The following is a 17,637-nucleotide window of genomic DNA, read 5'->3' on the forward strand; positions in this document are numbered from 1 at the left end:
TGTTTCCTGAACGTTTGCGGCTGCTTCACGTATCTCGCGAAACTGCTCTTTCCCTTGCTCATGGGCGGGACAGATATCGACAGTCTTCTGACACGAAGGGTTTTGAGCGATCAACTTTTGTTGCAAATTATTGCCTCGAATACCCATAATAATGCGGCTGCGCAGCATGCGATCTCGTAGCGCTCCAAATTCGCAGTTTTTAGCGAGTATACGCAGTTGGGTCAACCATTCACTGACGCTCTCGCCTTCCTTTTGGTTTCTTGAACCGAAATGAAATCCCTTAAAGGTGAGATTCGTTTCAGGCTTGTACAAAATCCTACAAATTTATGCAACAAGATGTCGACGTCGTTTTTGTCGTCAGTTTCAAACTTGAACGTGCCGTACGCCTTTGTAACCTCTTCACCAATCCTTACTAGTAACGTGGCTGCCTGCACATCTTTGACCCGCTTGCTGAGCTGAGTGGCAGTAGAAAACAAGGTGAACTCACTTTTCCAAGCTTGCCATGGAAACCAAGCGTTGCCTGATGTGTCCAACGGCTTCGGCGGTGGAAGAAGGAACCGCTGCCACCATGTAAGCGAGCCAGTAGTCAATGACGAACAACGCTCAGTGCCCTGGGAGGCTGGTATATATAGGAAAAGGAGCGTGACGTCACAGGTCACGATGCCGCGTTGCTGCCAGCTCTGCTACTCAACTTTTTTTTTTTTGACGCGAGCTGCCATACTACATGCAACATATGGCTACCACAAGGCCATGGCAGCTCCCACTTCTCTGCGACGAATCATGCATTCGACGTGGGAGGCGACTTCAAGAAGCGCCCAGCCATTTCCGCGGCGCCCACCCATCCCCGCGACAAATCAAGAATTTGATACCGGAGGCGACTTCAACAAGCGCACAGCCAACTCCGTGACCAATCAAGAATTTAACGCTGGTGACGCCATCACCCTGCCCCGCCAGGTTCCTGCCGACAAGAACTCGCCCAAACCGGTTCCTGCCGACGAGGGGTCGCCGAAGGGATTTAAGGGAGAACCAGCCAATTGTGAGGAGAGAAAGTCGCTTCCAGCCGCCCAGTCGATCTGATGCGCTCTTGCTGCTGCCTCTACGCTATCATCCACTACCTGTAAATATCGTATAAAGTTTTTCGTTTCTGCTCCGTCTTTCTTCCTACACCCAGCAGTCATTACGCAGCGCTAGCGAAACGCTCTCCGCTAAAACTCCATCCCCAGAAACGAACCAAAGCGCGATTTGAATACCCGAAAATGGCGCCGGCATCTGCTACGAACAAAAAAAAATCGTGCGCTATTACGCGACCACTGCTCTTCGACCAATAGGATGGCCGACTCTCCTGAAGCGCGGCAGGCGCGAGAGAAAGCGGAAAGCTTCGCTACAGTAGCAGTCGCTACACTAGCGACACTCTCCTCCCCGCGGTGCTTTCTTCCTCGATTCACCTCGCCTTTCCTCCTCGGCTCGCGCAGACAGGCCGCAGTGTTCTATTGAGGCGCGTTATTTTCGGCCAGTTGCACGGCCCAGTGATGTTGAAAAATTTGAGAAATGCGGATAACCACGTCGATCATGATGAAGGCAATATTTATGAAGAGGTTTGTTTTTTCCTAAAACCGTATGAACGGGGTATGCTGATGTGAAATAAGCTTTGAGGTGAGTTCGATGCTGCAGACAATTTTTCTGCCTCATGATGAGATCCTTTACTTCATGCTTGTGAACTAGTGTTGCTTGTGGCACATCCCTCAGCGTGTGGCTTATTAAGCGATAGCCTTAGATCTTTGTTTTAAGGTGGCGGTGTGCGCTATAGAAAACATCACCTGACCCAAGGAAGGCCGGAAACGAACCAACGCATGTCGACCCGTGTGTAAGAGATGATTGCTTATTATGAAAGTTAATTAATTATGAATTAGACATTGTATTAAGATAAATTAAGGTGTATTAAGAGGAATAAGGTGTGGTAATAAGAACTGATATGGATTAAGGTCGATGAAAATGGATTAGGGTGGATAAAGGTGTATTATAGAGGACTAGAGTGGATTAAGGTGGTTCAAGGAGGATTACGGCGGATTAAGGAGGATTAAGCTCGATGAACTAGGATGAAGGTGGATTAGGATGAAATTCGTTGCAGAGCTAAGTATAATTGCCTGCAGAATGTTTTTAGCATTAGTGCATCTTAATCACAACCATGATTGATTGCACATCTTCGTAATCGGAGCGAATCGATGCAATAATTTCGGCTCGTGGTAAATGAATGGAAGAAGTTTCCGCACAGGACAAAACCGCAGAAAGGTGATATTAAAGTATTCGCTATTAAAGCGAAGATTTCCACCTCGGCCTAGATGTCGATATCAACAGCAAGCGTGCGCGATCATGTGAACACCCCATGCACATTGCCGGTATCCATGAGAAAGCCAAATAATAATCGTCGCCCACTCATGCGTGCCTAGAAGCGCACTTCAAAGTAAATTCTTAAAATTCAAGGTGAACTTACGTATCGCCTAAGAGGCACGAATGCGAAAGCCTTGTAAAGCCTACTGTAATTCACCTTAATCCACCTCCATCAACTTCATCCACCTTATTCCACCTTAATCATCTTTAATACACTCTTATGGGTCTTATTCCTCTTTCATCAACCCTAATTCATCTTAATCCTCGTTCATCTATGTTGCTCCACTCTAAATTTTATTAATACGCCTTAATCATTGTTCATGCACCTTAATCCCCCGTTATACACCCTAATCCTTCCTAATCTTCCTTCGTACATCTTAATACGCTTTATTCCTTGTTCATGCATATTGATACACCCTACTCAAGCTTAATCCTCCCCTAATACACCTTAATTCAATCACTAATGAATCAATAATTAACTCGTCTGATCAATATACTCATACACGGCTGGACATGCTTGGGTCGTTACTGGTCTTCCTGGGTCACGTGATATTTTCTGTTCACAGCGTGACCTTGAAACAGAGACCTAAGGCTTTCGCCTTCAAACTTAAAAAAAAATGCAATGTGGACTAGCTAGCGCTCATCACCTGCAATCTCAAAGTTATAGTTGCCGCTAATTTTTTTCGGGACCTGCATTCATTAAACGGCTGATGCACGCATCGACGTAAGCTGAAGATAATAGCTCCTCTACAAGCCGCTATTTCGATTTTCAGTAAAACAAGCAACGGATCCTGACAATAACTAAAGGTGCGATCGAGAGGCTGTATGATCGCTCAGAATTTTGCGCAGCGGAAAACAACCTGTAGTGCTTAATTTCCCACAGAATAACAACAGTTGGTGACGTGGGAGGTGATGAAGTCCCGCCAGAATATTAATCATACTGAGGACAACCGAATTTTTATGCAACGTACATATCGCCGCTGCAAAAATGCTGGTGAGCAGGCCGGAAGAACGAAAAAATGCAGCATTAGGGGATGCTTTGATACGAGCAATAAGACACCTCAACTCGCAAACAAGATTGTTCTTTGTCGGAACCAAATTATTTGGGCCAATGGTATGCAGTCACTTCTTCCTGCGGAAGCCGTCACGCTTGGCTTGTGGTATCACAAATTCAGTCTTCTTGCTTCAGTTACATGCGCAACAATGCAGCACAGCTCTAGCACAGAGAGGAGAAAACACAACGTAGAACGGTCGCTACGCCGAGCTAAAGCACCGAGGCAGCCGAAGGAGAAAAATGGCGCCGGCGAAAAAAAAAACACAAGGAAAACGCAAGATCTGAGGGTTTCCAAGAGCAACAGCGGGGAGACCAATCGTTCTGACAAAAACCGGTGCGCATGGGGCGAGGAGGAGGCAAGCAGTTCACGCGGCGGCGGCGGAGTTCAAAGAGTTGTCATACTTTGAAATTATCAAGGGATTTTACGCAGAGCGAAATTCATTCGTTTCCAGTTCATTTCCAGGGCAGCTGGGCCCTCAACTCTAGGGACGCCGCTCGGGAGCACGTGAACCACGGCAGCACCTCGACTCCGGGCACTTTTCCTCCCTAAGAACGCCATTATCCTATGTACTAACGCAGGAAGCGCCACTAGGTGCATTCGTCCCTAGCTATGCTACATAACTTAAAACACAGCCGCAACGAAGTGGCTGAAGTCACGCTTCCTGTACATGCTGCTCCGCCGTATTCTGTGGTCATAAATGGAGTGACCATGGCGGCAACGCCAGGATCATGGCCTCAAATCCGTTTGTGTTCTTCGTCCAGATTTTTACTTGGCTGTTGCTGATACCAGGACCGACAATGGAGCATGCCACGCCGCTGATTCACTTCCCGGCTCCCGACGGCGACTGGGTGACTCGTCCGATCATTTTGATGCCTATTATCGAGAGACAACCAGCGCTCCCTGCGGCATCAATTTTTCAACTTTGGAACTGCAAGCCCGTTTGTCAACGACAGCAGCCAGTATAACAGACGGCTTACCAGTAGCTTTCGTCAGTGGGCACGGCGGCGATGCCAGGATCATGGTCACAAATCTTTCTGTTCTTCGTCCGGGTTTTTGCTTGGCTGTTGCTGATACCAGGACCGAAGCCGAAGCATGCCAACCGCTCATTCACTTCCCGGCTCCCATCGGCGACTGGGTCATAGATGAAGAAATTTCAACAAGAGCGGACACTCCTGTAGAGCCCAGCCATAGAGAAAGGGATTGAACAAGAGCGGACACTCGGCGAAAATTGGAAACAGGAAACACGTCACGCTATACTTTTAACATCGACGAATTGGGGTTGCGAGCATCGAAAAAAAGAAGAATGTGAAATGAGAGTAACATATATTATTTTATTTTGTTTTTATTATTTCCCTGAAAAATTAAAGATATCTGCGTATAAATTAAATTAAACTTTGCGGCTTACTTCCGTTGCCTAGCGACAGGCGAACCGGCGAATGACGAGCCAGACATGAGCCAGATGTTTGCGTCATTCGGCAGACACACCGCCGAAGCGGGAGAGACCGGCCGCGCATCTGAGCGTTGGACTATTCGGGCACCCGTCTGCCTGTTTTTCTATTTTGGGATTTAGCCTGGTTTGGTGGCCTCCCGTCGAATTATTGCGTTCATTCGGAACTTCGACATGGCAGCACTGCACTATAGGACTACGGCAAGGTGAGAAACATTGTTCGACAGTCTGTGCGACGCACTTCAAGCAATTAGGTTTACTGCCCGGCCCCTAGGCTAGACTTGTGACGCAGTTAACGAAAAACAGCGTGACCGTCGTGGAGCAGTTAATTTAAATTAAAGAATCGTACTGGGAGATGTTTGCGACGCTTCCTATAAGCCCCAATATTGTTTCAACTAATTTCGGTAGTTTTTGGGCACGCTATATATAGTCGCACAGGGTGCTGTGACGCAGTTTCGCGTGTACGGAATTTTACTGCGACAAGTTTTGGCGCTTTCTCTGGTTGCCAACATTATTGCAACTAATTTAATTACTTTTTGGGCTACCTTTCGAGCGCAGTGGGCGCACCTGGCACTGTGACTCGGTTAGCGAAAATCAGCTCGGCTGTGGTGCGCGGTTCCTCGCTTTAATGCACTGACAAGTTCATGGCGCTTTTCTTTCTCTGACGTCCAATACTGTTGAAAATTATTTTCGATACATTTATGTTATGAGGCCCGCTCGCCGTGCCTTTTGTGACGCAGCGAAAAGCAGCTCGGCCGTGGGGAGTTAGTTTGGCGCGTACTGAATCTTACTGCGACAAATTTGTCGCCGTTTTTATGTCCCCGCAACAATTTAAGCCTTCTTTCGGTACCCACGCTTGTCGAAAACGCGACGAGCAATCGTCAAGAGTGATAACACGGGAGTGCGTTGCTTGCGCCTGCAGAACGTATACAAGTGATAAGCCAAGGAGATCAAACGCCAGGAACTAGTAACTCGAAAATTCTGTCTTCTGAACGGCACCCACGCATGTTCTCTTGAGGTCGAGTAGAAGGAATTCTGCAAGCGTCCAGCATGCTCTGCTTGAGCGCCTGTGTTGTGGCCACCTCTGTGTATTCGTAGCGTACTACCGCGTTGGCTGTAGCCAAGTTCGCTAAAGGCGCCGTTGCCCGCGCATTCGGGCTATTAAAGTGCAGGAAATAAGTATTGGGAAGAGGGGAATGCTTGGAATTAGAATGTGTTTGTGGTATGTACGGTATTGCTTGGGACGAGTCGGTTATTTCCTACGCCGTGTGTGTAAATACGAACTGCTTTTGTTTGAAATGCCGCCCACTCACCACTTTCGCACGCTTCGCCTCTACAGGCATTATTCTTAGATGTTAATACCAAAATAACGCTTGTAATTTTTTCAGCTCACGTCTTCTGGAGGAGCTTCCTGCGGAAACTACTGCTGCTTACCTGGTGCCACAACGCTGGATGAATTCACAAAAGCCCGCGACGAGCATTTACAAAGAATAAAATAAACGTTAATTTTTTCTACATTTCACAAGGTGTCTTGCGTCTTTATGAAATTGCACGTGGCACATATTCAATAGAGGCTTGTGAAGATCGTTCACAATCAATTTTACTTAATAAAATAATTTGCAAATAAGTATTTAATAAATAAGAAATAAATATGTAAATAAATATTTGCTGGAAAAGCAAAAAAAAAAACGGAGCCGGCGTGACGCGCACCAGCTAGAATTCAAAACGCGCGCGCACAAAACCGAAACCGGAAGTGTGCTTCAGGTTTTAACATCGACGGCTTGGTGCGCTGCAGTCAATTCGGCCGCTGGGCTCTACGGGAGTGTCCGCTCTTGTTGTATTCCTTTCTCTATGGCCCAGCGGCCGAATTGACTGTAGCACACCAAGCGGATGTTGTTGACTCCTTCCGGTTTCTGTTTTGGGCGCGCCCGTTTTGAACACCAGTTGGTACACGCCGCGCCGGCTCCGCTGCTCGGCGCGGCATTCATCTTTTTTTTTCGCTTCTGCTGAACCTCGCGTGCCCTTGGCATGGAATCGTTTTATTATCAAGTAGAAATGATTGCGACTGACATTTACAAGACTGCACCGAATCTGTCAGGTCCAATTTCATAAAGATAACGAAAGACGTCTTCTGAAATGATGAAATGTTTATTTTGCTCTATATGAATGCTCGTTCCGGGCCTCTTCTGCATTCATCCAAAGTTGCGGCACCAGGTAAGCTGCAGTCGTTGCCTTAAGATGCTCCACCGGATGCCATCAGCTGAAAGAAAGTAAATTACAAGCATGTATCATTTTGGTATATTGACCTAACAGGATTATTTCGTGCAGAGGCGAAACGTGCGTAAGCGGTGAATGAGCGGCATTACAGATAAATTCGCTTTTACGTACATTTCGCAGCAAAGACTCCTCCCAAACAATGCCACAAAATCTGAACATCCAATTTTCAAGCACCCATCCTTTCCCGGGCATTATTTCCTGCACTTTAAGTGCACAAATACACGGGTGACTGCGTGTTTCCAAAACAACTTGGCCTCAGTCGACATGATGGTACGCCAAGTACACAAAGGTGGCTACAACACAGGCTCAGCCAGACCATGTTACACGCTCGCAGGATGCCTTCTAATCGCACTCAAGTCAGACTCGTGGGTGCAAAGCCTGTTTTCACTCGCTCAGAATACGTAAATGTCATGTTCTTGAGCTCCTCCGTGTTAACTTTTACGCGTCCTGCCGGCGCATGCAACACTCCCGTGTTATCAATCTCGGCAATCGCTCATCGCGGTTTCGAGAAGCGTGAGTACTGAAATAAGGTATACGTTGTTGCAGGGCTATAACATGTGTCACAAACTTGTCCCACTTAAATTCATTACACGCAAAACTAACTCACTATGGCCGGCTTGATTTTTTTCTAACACCTTCACAACCCCAGGCGCGGCGAGCAAGCCTCAAGATTTCCCAAAAAAGTTACCAAATAAATTACAATACTTTTCGGGTCAGAGAATGCGTCACAAACTTCTACCAGTAAGATTCAGTACACACGAAACTAACTGCGGCACACAGCCGAGCTGCTTTTCGCTAACTGTGTCAATAAGCCGGGCGCGGCATCCGTGCTTCTAAACTACCCCAAATATAACGACGTTAGTTACAATAATGTTGGGGGCCACAGAATGCGCGAAAACTTGTATTTCTTAGGTGCTACGACGTAGTACACGCATGTACAGCCGCGGCCACGTCTGTGTAGAGCGCGCGAGCAGACGGCCTTGCTCTATGGGGCGACACCGGGCGGCAGTTGCGGCATCTGACGCACTGTGCCCAGGAGCATGCGTGGCCTAATATACATGCAGAACTGTATTGCACGAGTAACAACGTTGGAACGGGCAGTTGTTTCACCGAATATGCACGCTTCCTCAGGGCGCTCTCGGTATCGCCATGCCAAAAGATTACGCGTTTCAGCTGATAACACGCGCCCGACTCTCACAACAAACGATGTGTGCTTTCTGGCCGTTACGACCGATTACGCGGCGATACGAAAAAAATGATAACGCCAGCAACAGCGTAAAAAGAAACTCGAGGCGTTAATTTTTCGATGCCGTCTTCTGCCTGCTCTTGGCGCTCTTAGATAATGCGTTATTTTGTGTTTTGGCTCAACATTATTTATTACAGGACGTGGCGCGTTCAGTCATTGCCGAAGAAGGGAAGCCTCAGCCCACGACAGCGTTTCCACAAGGGGTTTTGTGGTTAAAACTTTGCCTCCTTCCTGATGCTCCCCTTGTTAGGCCGCTGCCGACCTGTTCGAATCCATCCCCCGTATTCAAAAACGCTCCTTGACTCGACCCTCCACTTGAAACGATCCTTGAGGGTCATTTTCCATTTCACAAATCGCCCTCGACTTGAAGCGCTGCTCAAGTGAAGGAAATCCCGAGCGCTTTCCTCGAGAATCTCAAGGAAGCATCGAGGCTACCTTGGGCAGCTCCTTCACTCGAGTGTTATGGCGGACTACGCTTCGTTCGTCGATTATGTTCTCCGTGTCAACGAGCTATACGGCGTCGTCATGGACGACAGCGATATTTCAGACGTACCGCGACAGAGGCTGAGGGACCGCCTGAATCCCATAAAATACTTCACCAACAGCGAATTTCTCGCACGCTATCGGTTCACGAAGTGTACCGTGAAGAAGCTGCTTGACTGCCTGCCTCTGGAACAAAGCGCCAGCAACCGTGGCCACCCTCTGCCACCAATGCTTCAACTTCTCGCTTTACGCTTTTATGGAGCGGGCACATTTCAAGTTGTGACAGGTGACCTAGTGAACGTGTCGCAACCGACAGTGAGCGGCGTCGTTAAACGTGTCTCACGACTAATTCCTGCGCACTTGTTCCCGGTCGTCGTGAAGTTTACGAGCACAGAGAGAGAGTTCCGTGCGACGATGGTGGATTTCTACCACATTGCCAAGTTTCCCGAGGTGACGGGGTGCATAGACTGCACCCACATCTGCATCAAGGCACCGGGTGGGCCGAATGGTGAAGTTTACCGTAATCGGAAGGGTTACTTCTCCATAAATGTACAGGTAAATTGTTACCTCTATTTTCTTTTCTCTATATTAGCGCAGCATTAATTATTATAGAGACAGTCATGTGTTAATGTCTACAAGCTTCAATAAACAGTATACTGGCTAATTGGATCAGTCATGGTAGAAATCAATTTACTCCATTCCGATCCTTTTCCTGCTCCAGATAATGACATAGCGCATTTCGTGATAATGCGCGGTGATATGGCCGAGTAAATGAAGATTGGCGTGGCAATAGTGCTAGATGTTTTATATTAGAAGACTATCGTACATATTGGGGCTCTTTGAATTTCTTTAGATCACCAAAAGGGAAGTATGGCCTTGCAATTCTAAGAAGCAGTGGCTGCTTCTACTCAGAAAAAGACTACCGTGTATGTGTGAATTGCGCGGCTTACATTCACCTCAGCTGAAAAAAAATGACAATCGATTCTTCTTTTTTTCATTAGGTCATTGCAGGGCCGCAGCTGCAATTTTACGACGTCGTGGCTAGCTGTCCCGGATCCGTGCATGACAGTCGAATCTTCGACAACAGTCGTGCACGTGTTCTCTACGAGACAAAACGAATGCCTCGTCTTCTACTTGGCGATGCTGGCTATGCATGCATGCCCTTCCTAATGACCCCACTAGCTTCCTCCGGACGTCCGAACAGCCCCGAGAGCAAGTGAGTACCGCTGCATAAAGCAAAAAGCACAATAATCCTTATGTAATGACGTACAGTTTCTTGCGTTTGAAGGTTTAATTAGAGTAAGCGTGATCGATATTTTTGTAGTAATGACGTAATCTTGCAAAATATAGCTTTGTTTTATTACCTTCATGTATTTCATGCAATCTCTTCTTGCTACACCGCATATAAGACGCAATACAATTAACATATTAGCTGCAAGAGCTTTGAAGACTAACCTGCTTATGATGCCAAGGTATAAAGTGCGTCTTAGAGAAGTTAGCATAAGTGTAAACTAACATTGTCTGTTTTGCACAGGTATCCAGCGGCTCACATCCGCACCCGCAACACTGTAGAGAGAGCTTTCGGTGTGTGGAAGCGTCGCTTCCCATGTTTGGACATGGGGCTTCAGCACTTGACGGAGCGTTCTGCGGCCATTACGACAGCCTGTGCTGCCCTGCATAACCTGGCAGTCCTGAGGCAGGACCCGGAACCTCCAGCTGTGGTGATCCCATAACACTTGAGGCGGCAGCAGCCTGATGTGGCGAGGCAAACTGACACACTGCATGGATCGCAATGTCGAATGAGGCTTATTGCTCGAACATTTAACTAAAACATCATAAAAGTGAATTGGCACCTACGTTAATCCAGTTTTCAAAACGAGTACATCTTGGAAACTCCAATTATGTGCAAGTTAAGATAAGGAATGCCATCAAAGTGCAAGCACACTTTACTGGTCAGGACACTCCCTTAGTACTTCTTTCATATTGACACGTGTATTTATATTTATCGGGCGACCAGGTTTCACCGCCTAACAAATCTTATCGCACAGCGCGGGACGCGCTTGCATGTATCCGAAGTTTCTGGAAAGTTATCGATGCGTCTATCCGCTGTCTGTTGTCGCCGAACCTTGTATTATCTGATTTCATCGCGTGACGCGAATGGTGTAGAACTTTGTGGAAGGCACGCGGGTCCGAACGATTAGACTGGAACATTCGACTACTGCTGTATAAAAGCCGACGCGCTTGACCCGCAGATCAGATTTTCGACGATCGCCGACTGTGTTCGCCGCTTTCGTTGTGCTATAAGTGTAGCCTGTTTTGTGGGCACAGGTTCGCCCAATAAAAGCTAGTTTTGTATTCCACCGTACTGCTTCTTTCTTCGCCGTCACTACCACGTGACATCTGGTGGAGGTGCTTTTCGTTCATGTACCGGACGCCCCCGACAAGCCGTGATCCAAGCCCGGAGCACAAAGAGAACGCCAACGTAGTCCCGGAGCATCGAGCAAGCCGCCGTCTTCAACAGCTGCCCCCGGAGCACGGACTTCTACCTGAGAAGACCAAGAAGATTGTGGACAAGGCAACCCCAATGGCAGCCCCAGCATCCCCCATCGTGCTGCAGCAGCCCAGGGAACCTCCGACGTTCCGCGGATCAACATTCGAGGACCCGGAAACCTGGCTCGAAACGTATGAGAGGGTCGCTAAGTTTAACAGTTGGGACAGCGACGACAAGCTGCGGCATGTCTATTTCGCACTGGAAGACGCCGCCAGGACCTGGTTCGAAAATCGAGAAGCCACTTTAACGACATGGGACCTGTTCCGAAGCGGCTTCTTACAAACGTTTACAAGCGTCGTAAGAAAAGAGCGAGCCCAAGCACTACTGGAAACCAGAGTGCAGCTGCCAAACGAGACGATCGCGATCTTCACGGAGGAGATGGCCCGTCTTTTCCGGCACGCCGACCCGGAAATGTCAGAGGAGAAAAAAGTCCGCTTCCTGATGCGGGGCGTCAAGCAAGACCTTTTCGCCGGACTTATTCGTAACCCACCGAGGACTGTGGCTGAGTTTTCTGCAGAGGCATCGACGATCGAGAAAACTCTGGAGATGCGCACCCGGCAATATAACCGCCAGGGGCTCACGCCGCAGTACGCTATCCAAGGACTGGATTCCGACAACCTTCAGGAGACCATCAGGGCCATTGTGCGCGAAGAACTGCGCAAGGTCCTGCCTTCGTCGCAACCTCAAGTGGCCTCTATCGCCGACATCGTGAAGGAAGAGGTGCACCGATCCCTTGGAGTTCCTGAGGTGCAACCAGAACCACCGCAGCCGGAAGCAATGACCTACGCCGCCGCCGTCGCCCGCCGTCAAGGCCCCCCTGCGCGACCGCGCCAAGGTCCTGCAACACCGCAATTCCGTCGTCCACCGCCGCCGCCGCCAGCGCGCCCACCCGTCGCCCAGCGCACCTATACGAGGAAGACGGACATTTGGCGAGCCCCCGACCACCGCCCGCTCTGCTATCACTGCGGAGAAGCCGGCCATGTGTACCGCCGATGCCCATACCGCGACATGGGACTGAGAGGGTTCGCCGTCAACGCGCCGCGTCCACAGCTTGGGGAGCGCCCACGTGACATTGCCGATTACCTAGCCGCCACTCAGTGGAACTCTCGACGACCGTCCCGTTCGCCGTCACCAGGCCGCTACCTGTCGCCGCAGCGCCGTCCATACACCGGCCCAGCCCGGGGCCGCTCTGCGAGCCCATACCCGGAAAACTAAAAGCAGCAACCGATGGAGGTGCGGTTGCTGTTCGTCGAACTGACGAAGATCCTCCGCCGCCGACGAAGACGACGAAGAGACCATCTCGACGACATAAAGACACGCCGCCGTCCCGACGAAGTCTGGAAGCCAAAACTACCCCGACGAAAGACGACTTGACGACGCGACGTTCCAACCTCAGTTCAACACGACGCAGCCGTGATCCAACGCCAAGACCGAACTGCAATGCCAGACAAAGAACAACCGACCTCGACGTGCTTCTCGACGGCCACGCATTCACTGCCTTAGTCGACACAGGGGCCGATTACTCCGTAATGAGTGGACACATCGCCGCCCAGTTGAAGAAAGTTAAGACCGCATGGGAAGGCCCTCAGATTCGCACCGCTGGAGGACACCTCATCACGCCGACTGGGATCTGCACGGCAAGAATAACCATTCATGACCGGACTTACCCTGCCACCTTCGTTATCCTCCAACAGTGTTCACGAGACGTCATTCTCGGTATGGACTTCCTGGACCAACACGGCGCAATCATCAACCTGAAGTCGAAGTCAGTAACGTTGTCGGAAGATAAAGCAATGCCGCCGGAGAGCCCTCGTAGTCACCACGCCTTGAGTGTGCTGGAAGATCAAGTGAGCGTCCCACCTCGCTGCAGCATCGTTATTTCGGTCAGCACCGAAGCACCCGCTGACGTAGAAGGCGTCATTGAAGGCGACCAACGTCTACTGCTAGACCATGAAATTTGCGTCGCAAGGGGGATCGCTCGACTGCATGGAGGGAAAACTGAAGTGTTGCTGACAAACTTCAGCCAGGAATTCAAGCACATCAACAAGGGCACGACGATCGCGTACATCGAGGAAATTCTGGAAACAAGTAATGCGTTTGTCCTCTCGGATTCCGCCGCATCTACCCCGACGACCATGGTTCCCGAACCAGACTACGACATTAATCCAAATCTCCCTATGATTAAGCAACAGCAGCTCAGAAGTCTGCTCCGACGATACAAAGGCTGCTTTTCGACGTCATCGAGGATTCGACAAACACCAGTCGCCAAGCATCGCATAATCACCGAGGAATGCGCTCGCCCACTCCGTCAGAGCCCTTACCGAGTTTCGGCGCGAGAACGTGAAGCTATAAGAGAACAAGTCGACGAAATGCTGCGCGACGACATCATCCAGCCGTCGAAAAGCCCGTGGGCATCCCCTGTTGTTCTGGTAAAGAAAAAGGACGGAACCCTACGTTTCTGCGTCGATTATCGTCGTCTGAACAAGATCACGAAGAAGGACGTATACCCCCTCCCACGGATAGACGACGCATTGGATCGGCTCTGCAACGCTAAATACTTCTCGTCCATGGACCTAAACTCTGGCTATTGGCAAATAGAAGTCGACGAAAGAGATCGCGAAAAGACCGCCTTCATCACCCCAGACGGCCTCTACGAGTTCAAGGTTATGCCATTCGGACTGTGCTCGGCGCCTGCAACGTTCCAGCGCGTGATGGACACGGTTTTAGCAGGATTGAAGTGGCAGACCTGTCTCGTATACTTGGATGACGTCGTCGTCTTCGCCGGAAATTTCGACGTTCACCTTAGGCGGCTGGCAACAGTACTAGAGGCCATCAGGTCATCAGGACTTACTCTGAAGCCGGAAAAGTGCCGCTTCGCTTACGAGGAGCTTCTATTTTTAGGCCACGTCATCAGCAAATCTGGAGTCCGCCCCGACCCGCAGAAGACAGCTGCCATAGCAAAGTTCCCACAGCCCATCGACAAGAAGGCAGTGCGTAGATTTCTTGGCATGTGTGCCTACTACAGGCGATTTGTCAAGAACTTTTCACGCATCGCTGAGCCGCTGACGCAGCTAACTAAATGTGACGTCGAGTTCAAGTGGGAAACGCCGCAGGCCGAGGCATTTCAAGAACTCAAACGACGCATGCAGTCGCCGCCCGTACTTGCGCACTTCGACGATCACGCCGATACCGAAATCCACACAGACGCCAGTAGCCTAGGCCTCGGCGCCGTCCTGGTCCAGAGAAAAGATGGACATGAACACGTGATAGCTTACGCTAGCCGGTCGTTGTCAAAAGCGGAAGGCAATTATTCTACAACCGAAAAGGAATGCCTCGCCATCGTTTGGGCTACAGCGAAATTTCGCCCTTACCTATATGGCAGGTCATTCAAAGTCGTCAGCGACCATCACGCCTTGTGTTGGCTAGCGAATTTAAAGGATCCCTCAGGACGGCTGGCACGGTGGAGCCTCAGACTACAAGAATACGACATCACCGTAACATACAAGTCCGGACGAAAACACTCAGACGCCGATTGCCTATCCCGCGCCCCCATTGACCCGCCGCCGCAAGATGACGAGGATGACGACGCCTTCCTTGGAATAATAAGCGCGGAAGACTTCGCCGAACAACAACGAGCGGACCCGGAACTTAAAGGCCTCGTAGATTATTTGGAAGGGCACACCGACGTTGTCCCCAGGGCATTTAGGCGCGGATTATCTTCCTTCACGCTTCAAGACAGTCTACTCGTGAAGAAGAACTTCTCGCCAGTCCGCGCCAATTACCTTCTTGTTGTCCCGTCAGGACTTCGTCCAGAAGTATTGCATGCCCTACATGACGATCCGACCGCTGGACACCTCGGATTTTCCCGGACACTATCGAGGATACAAGAAAAGTATTATTGGCCGCGCCTGACCGCCGACGTCACCCGTTATGTCAGAACATGCCGAGACTGTCAGCGACGCAAGACACCGCCGACAAGGCCAGCCGGATTACTACAGCCAATCGAGCCTCCTTGCCGACCATTCCAGCAGATCGGGATGGACTTGCTGGGACCCTTTCCGACGTCAATAACCGGAAATAAGTGGATCGTCGTAGCGACGGACTACCTCACCCGCTTCGCTGAAACAAAAGCACTGCCGAAAGGTAGCGCAGCCGAAGTTGCGAAATTCTTTGTCGAAAACATCCTGCTGCGACATGGCGCCCCAGAAGTCCTCATCACCGACCGAGGAACGGCCTTTACAGCGGAGCTCACCCAAGCCATTCTGAAATACAGTCAGACAAGGCACAGGAGGACAACGGCTTACCACCCGCAGACGAATGGTCTTACGGAGCGGCTGAATAAGACCCTCGCCGACATGCTAGCGATGTACGTCGACGTCGAACACAAGACCTGGGATGCCGTCCTGCCGTACGTAACATTCGCTTATAACACGGCGGTGCAAGAAACAACACAGATCACGCCGTTCAAGTTGGTTTACGGCAGGAACCCGACGACGACGCTCGACGCCATGCTGCCGCACGTAACGGACGAAGAGAATCTTGACGTCGCTACCTATCTCCAGCGTGCCGAAGAAGCCCGACAGCTCGCCCGCCTGCGGATCAAGAACCAGCAGAGGACCGACAGCCGACACTACAACCTCCGACGACGCTTTGTCGAGTACCAGCCCGGTGACCGTGTTTGGGTTTGGACCCCTATACGCCGACGAGGACTGAGCGAGAAGCTTTTGCGTCGCTATTTCGGACCGTACAAGATCATCCGATGTATTGGTGCACTGGACTACGAGGTCGTGCCAGACGGCATTTCGCTGTCTCAGCGGCGCCGCTCACGACCTGAAATTGTCCACGTTGTGCGGCTCAAGCCGTACCACCAGCGTTGACGAACTTTGGGACTTCGCGTAACTGCCCTTTGGACTTCATTTCTTTTCGTTGTTTTGTTACTTATGTTTAATAAGTGTCCCTTTGTGTTTCGCTCTTTTTGTAGCATCGGGACGATGCTTTTTAAGAGGGGGGTATTGACACGTGTATTTATATTTATCGGGCGACCAGGTTTCACCGCCTAACAAATCTTATCGCACAGCGCGGGACGCGCTTGCATGTATCCGAAGTTTCTGGAAAGTTATCGATGCGTCTATCCGCTGTCTGTTGTCGCCGAACCTTGTATTATCTGATTTCATCGCGTGACGCGAATGGTGTAGAACTTTGTGGAAGGCACGCGGGTCCGAACGATTAGACTGGAACATTCGACTACTGCTGTATAAAAGCCGACGCGCTTGACCCGCAGATCAGATTTTCGACGATCGCCGACTGTGTTCGCCGCTTTCGTTGTGCTATAAGTGTAGCCTGTTTTGTGGGCACAGGTTCGCCCAATAAAAGCTAGTTTTGTATTCCACCGTACTGCTTCTTTCTTCGCCGTCACTACCACGTGACAATATGTATATTTTGGGGCTTTTTTCGTGTATTGTGTATATTATTGCTTATTCCCACAAGTAGTTTCAATAATTACCCACAGTTGCAGCTGCATCATACTCCTTACATATTAAAGCATAACCGTGTGTGAAAATATAATGAAACATTTAGTTTTATGCCTGCTAGCTTTATGCAAGTTGCTGCTTCTTTGCCTCTAATTCAAGAAACAGCATCTGGCGCTCGATGTCATCGCGCCACTTTTGCTGCTCCACCTGCTGTTGCCGCAATTGCACTTCGATTTGGTGCTGTTCCTGCTTCCGTTGTTCGTCCATCCTGTGACGTTGTCGTTGCTGGAGGAGCTGCTGCCGACGCAAGCGCATCTCTACAGAGTGCAGTTCTGCTTTGTGCTCCTCATCTTTCTGAAGCGCCTTCAGTCGGGCAGCTCCTTCAGGTGCGAGCACCCGCTCTATCGCAGCTGTGCGGCCTCGGCCTCAGTTGCTGAGGTGTGTCAATGAGAGCCGCAGCGTCTGAAGCTTCCAGTCGAGCAGGTGTTGGCACTGCATGTGGCGGGGTCTCAGTCGTCGATAGCGGCACGGTACTGGGACCTGCCAAGACAGCACTTTCCTGAGCCGGCAGTGGTGCCTGAACTGGATTATCTGCACACATAAAACGAACATTAACTTAGAGCCTAGGACACACTGCAGCTGAAAACTCATTTTTGTAAGCAGTGTCGATTCATAGTTTGAACATCTTATGAATACAAATACACATACATGCAGGCACA

The 17,637-nt window shown here is 49.9% G+C and overlaps 1 protein-coding gene across 1 annotated transcript; it reads left to right on the forward strand.

Annotated features, from left to right (window-relative positions):
• Positions 1–9,310: 9,310 nt before the first annotated feature.
• Positions 9,311–12,320, forward strand: LOC135908042 (putative nuclease HARBI1; the record flags this gene model as incomplete). Its single annotated transcript, XM_065439801.2, has 4 exons — positions 9,311–9,451; positions 9,898–10,112; positions 10,431–10,610; positions 12,308–12,320. Coding segments are annotated over exons 1-4 (549 nt in total), but the record flags the coding sequence as incomplete, so codon positions are not given.
• Positions 12,321–17,637: the final 5,317 nt, after the last annotated feature.

Source organism: Dermacentor albipictus, chromosome 10 (genome assembly GCF_038994185.2).
Source record: "Dermacentor albipictus isolate Rhodes 1998 colony chromosome 10, USDA_Dalb.pri_finalv2, whole genome shotgun sequence".
Lineage (NCBI taxonomy): Eukaryota > Metazoa > Arthropoda > Arachnida > Ixodida > Ixodidae > Dermacentor > Dermacentor albipictus.